This window comes from Alligator sinensis, unplaced genomic scaffold, assembly GCF_000455745.1.
Source record: "Alligator sinensis unplaced genomic scaffold, ASM45574v1 scaffold848_1, whole genome shotgun sequence".
Classification (NCBI taxonomy): Eukaryota; Metazoa; Chordata; order Crocodylia; family Alligatoridae; genus Alligator; species Alligator sinensis.
In genome coordinates this window covers 37610-42482 of record NW_005843345.1, presented here as the reverse complement: position 1 = coordinate 42482, position 4873 = coordinate 37610, and the positions used below count along the sequence as shown (strand labels likewise).

Below are 4873 nucleotides of genomic sequence, written 5' to 3'. Positions count from 1 at the left end.
TTTTTTTTCTTTCTCTGTGCCTGGGTGGATAGATTGCTTTCTTGGAAGAACTGATATGCAGCTTGTTATTTCGTGTCCACAAAAACTATATTTTCCTTTCTGTTGTACAGGGTTTTATACTATAGATTTATCTATGAAAATAACAGATATTGATATTGTTAAAGTGTTTCTTTTTTAAAATACTTAAGAAATATAAAATCTTAAAGATTTTTCTGCATATGTACATTCTTTGGTAAAATATGGTTCCTTTGTCTATTTCAATAAGACTCCTGTTGTTTTTATCTCTTTTACTTGGAGAATAATATTTTGTATTGGCAGCTCTCAATAGTATATAATTAAAGTTTAACTTTTCTGATGTTAGTTTTTGATGATGATGATCATAACCAAGCCAGTTTTAATGGATATTTTCAGGTATGTCTGCAGTCTTGTGTACTATGGCTTAACATTGAATGCTGGTGAATTAGGAGGAAATCTTTACCTAAATGTAGCTCTGTATGGCCTTGTAGAAGTTCCAGCATTTCCACTCTGTATGTTCTTTATTGAGAAACCCTGGTAAGAATACTAACTTTCTAGTTTTCTGACTATACTGTAAGGTTAGCATGATATTATATATGGAAAAGTTTATGTTATATTTTATAGTAATATACAGCCTTGCACTTTTGAATTTCTTCTTTTGGAATGCAGTCCCCCATAGGGGTTTACTGTTCTTACTCTTTTTCCTTTAGTTGCACTCCACTTTCCTATTCTTTATTCCCTGAACTTTTCAATGTTTAGTGTGACTCAGTGCTATTTTTTTTACAAATCTGAGTTAACACCGTTAGGATGGCTGAGTAGCTTGCACCTCCTGTATGTTTTGCTCACTAACTTTTGCACACAGATGAGAGAGGGTACAACTTTGAATCATGTTCATTTTTAATTAAACTTAGAAAATCAAGCCAGGTTTGTAGAAAAAGGGCCTCAGTATTTAAGGTCTCAAATATTTGAAGTTCATACTTCTTCAGATTTCTACCTGTATTTTTAGTCCCACAGTCACAAAAATATTTGTTAGCTCCAAAGGCTAACTAGTCAATCTGGAGGCCCTGAGTTATACAGGACTGTAGTCCGTCTGCGGTTTGAGAAACTTTAAGTGAAATCCTGGTCTTACTGAAGTCATTAAAGAGCAAACGCTCTTTAATTTTAGTGGGATTAGGGTTTTATCTTTTAAATTTTCTTGGTAGCTTTATAAGCTCAGTTAGATTTTTCCAAGTTAAAAATAATATGAATTACCTATGTTTAAACTGCATGACACACATTAGTGTATTCTGTTCAGAAGATATATTCCAGTGATTTAACAACTTTTTTTGCCTGCTATCATGAAGACATAATGATTTAACTCAAAATATAGGTGTAAATAGTTGTACCAGTTTAATAGATATTAATACCAACAAGACAGTTAGCTCAGAGCTTCTGTTATCAGCTTTAAAATACAATCAATATATTAAGGAAGTCTAACATTTTTGTTGCAAAGGGTTAATTAAACATGTTTTCAAAGACAAATATTGTATCTTGATAATAAAAAACTAGAATTGTGACACATGTAGGAGAGGCTGCATGCTCACATTCATATCATCCAAGAGAGCTCTCCAGGTTTGTACAGAAATTTAGACAGAAAAGCAAAGAGTGCACCTGCAGTGAGGATGCTGGGCTGCCAGGGGTCCCTAGAGCAGGTAGCCCAGAAAGCTTTGCAGCCTTTTATTTTTAAATGCATGTAGGTGAGGCTGGGCAGAGAGTATTTCAGGCAGGGGACAAGGCCAGAGCAGAACATGCCCTCTAAGTGCTTCAGTGCTGGGCTTTTCCACCCCTGAGCACTCTGTGGGGAGGGGGGTGTTCTTCTAGCTTCTTGGCTGAGACTGACACATGCTCTCCCTCCTCCTTTTGGAGAGGGGAGAGATGGAAGCAAAGCACACTGGGATTGTGGAGGTCAGCTTTTCATGTGCTGCCTGTACAGAAGTTCTGTCTCCCGAGAGAGATTCTGTGGGAAGCCACTTCACTTGGGTTGTTATTTTTCTCTGAGTGGCCACTTGTATGCTAGGAGAAAAATAAAAATTTTCATACACTTGTGGTTTCTCCTGAGAGGACAGGGACTGCCTGGAGAAACTGAACATCTGTACTAGCCCTTAGAAATATCTAAGATTTTACTGCATAAAACTTAACTAGTAGATACACAGAAACCTGACAGTCTCTTTTTTTCAACTGAACCATCAATTATTATTGAAAATAAGATTTATTTATGTATTTATTTATTTATAATTCTTTCTAAATAATTATCAGTTTTGTATACATTGCAAATCTGGAGCTGATTTGTGACGGTCAGACTTACTTCCCTTTTATGCCAAAGTGAAGGGCAACAAATATGAAGCCATACATACTCCTATTATCATGTAAAGAAAAATTGCATATATAGTAGCGTTGCTTTTTGTTTTATATCATAAGCAACAATACAAGAATATTAAGATTGCAAAGGCAGATACACAAAGGTTAAAAAAGACAAAATTCAGTTTTCCTGTCCAGCCTTCTTGATATGCCTTGTGACACTGTCTTTTTATTATGTGCTCAAAGAGAGAACCCCTACCTCTTTCAGTGCACCAGGTGCATTGTTCTCGGGGAGCAAATCAAGGCTGTGCAGTGAATAAAGCTGCTGCTTGTAAGACTCTTGAATCATTGCCGCAGATGTTGTTATATTAACAACAAATTTGCTTCATTTTTTTTTACAGCTTTTGCTAGAAATGTTTTCTGGGAAGACTAACATATTGCTACTCAATAAAGTAATTAATTGAAGCCACTGTCTGAAAAGCCATACGGTATATAACTGTTAGTGCTGCCATCCTATATTGTGTTTGGCCCTTTATAGACAAATACAAAAAGGCACATTGCCTGTGTTGAAGAATTTATAGTTTTATCTAACCATCTGTCCATTTTCCTTTTAGGTCTGGAAGACGTAAAACTATGACTTCTTTTCTAATATTTGCAGGATTTGCCTGTATAATCACCATGCTTTTACCTGAAAATGCTGGTGAGTATATGCTGTTGTCAAAGTAAACCTGAGCCTAGTCTAAGCTAATTAGAGAGACTAATTTACAGTTAAACCCAACTAATCTGTTAGGCAATTAGGGAGTTTACTAGAGACAAGGTATCTCTTGGAGGTGTTTGTGCAATAAGCGGACATGGCTCAAAGTAGTGAATATATATCATTATGACAAACAGCATTTCATAGTTATTACAGGAATTTAAAAATACCTGTAGAAATTTCAGTTTAGAGGCTCAAGTTGTCTAGTCTTTCTGTATACGTTTTATTTCAACTAATGTAGTAATTTTTAACAAGGGTTCCACAAGATAGTTTTACTGACATCATGTAATATTAGCATTTGTAGGTGTGCAAACAGTGCAGTGTAAGATTCATGAGATAAACCCATGGATTTCAAATAGGACTCCATAGTGTCAAAAACATTCTGAACTGTTATGGTTTTTCTGGTCCTACTATCTAAGGTATGTTCTCAGGTCTTGTATCTTTTAGCTTCAAATTAGCAGTATGCTGTAAGTTATTACAGAATTTTAAACACTGGGAGCAACAGCAGTGACCTAATCACAAGCTATGCACCTACAGTTTGTTGTGCATAACCCCACTTGACCTTCTTTCTTTCTTTCTTTCTTTCTTTCTTTTTTTTTTTTTTTTTTTTCAATGAAAGCAATTTTTTAAAATCTGAGCTTGCATTCCGTTGGGTAGTTAAAAAAGAAAGTTGATTTTATTACAGTGGATTTTCAATTATAATTAGATGCTAAACACCTCATATCCCCACATATCAGCCAGATTTCTAAATAGCTTGCCTCATTTATTAACCAAATCTCATCTCAACCCTTTCATATGGGGAAAATTAAGTAAGAACAATCTAATTCATTAAGGGTGTATTCTCTAATGAAGGGTAAGAAATTTAAATTTGGTCAAGTAAAAACAGGTTTTCCCTTCCTTCCTACTCACTTGGGATTAATAGTATTTAGCAGGGATCCTGGTTTTTTGTTTAAAAATCCCAAATGCACTGATAACCCCTCCAAATTCTCTGATTTAAAAACAGCAAAATCCGTGTTTTTCCGCAATTACAATGAAACACCACTCTCTTTCTCTCAGTTTAACTTTACTAATACATTTACAATTTAAAGCAGTTTGGAAGCCTACCAGTGCCTCAGTCATTATAATAAAATAAATTCTAAATACCTATCTACTCCGGTGTTTGCTTTTTGGTTTTTTTTTATCATAGAAAATCAGCACTTCCTCTGCCCCATTGGTCACAAGGATGCGTGCCCAACTGTGGCTGTCTACTCCACTGCTTTGTGGCGCTGAGCAGCCCTGATATGCTGGTGTCTTGCCCCTGCCATTGCCTCTTACTCCCAACCCACAGCCCCTCCAGCACTGCCAGTGCCCCTCACTCCCGATCTGTAGCACTCTGCCACCCCCCAAGCCCTGCCAGAGGGGGACCCCAGCTACCAGAACTATGGAACCTGGGGCAGGGCCCGCAGCTCCCTTCCCCCCCAGCAGCACCCAAGCCCTGGCTGCCACGTATAGGAAGTGGCAGCTGCTGCGACCAGAGCTGAGCAGAGTCCGTGGGGTATGGGGGAGCATACGGGCTGCCCACTGCAGGGTTTGGGTCTCCCTGCCCTGGGGGCCTTTGTGGCCCAATGGATGGGACCTGGCACAGGAGGGTGGAGCATGATGGGGAGGTGGGCATGGTGAGCTGTCATGGATTCATAGATGTTAGGGTCGGAAGGGGCCTCAATAGATCATCGAGTCCGACCCCCTGCATATGCAGGAAAGAGGGCTGGGTCTAGATGAACACAGCTA

The 4873-nt window shown here is 38.0% G+C and overlaps 1 protein-coding gene across 14 annotated transcripts in view; it reads left to right on the top strand.

Annotated features, from left to right (window-relative positions):
• LOC102371449 (solute carrier family 22 member 15-like) overlaps window positions 1-4873 on the top strand; it is a 65843-nt gene that overhangs the window by 29444 nt on the left and 31526 nt on the right. For 10 of the 14 annotated variants that reach the window (XR_003092291.1, XR_003092292.1, XM_025194927.1 and 7 more), the window contains 2 exons: window positions 412-552; window positions 2967-3052. Coding sequence is in view for 11 of the 14 variants with exons in the window: in XM_025194927.1 (XP_025050712.1) it covers window positions 412-552; window positions 2967-3052 (227 nt within the window). In the remaining 3 variants the exon portion in view is untranslated. The remainder of the gene's footprint in view (window positions 1-411; window positions 553-2966; window positions 3053-4873) is intronic. The other 4 variants (XR_003092293.1, XM_025194930.1, XM_025194933.1 and 1 more) reach the window with 1 other exon arrangement.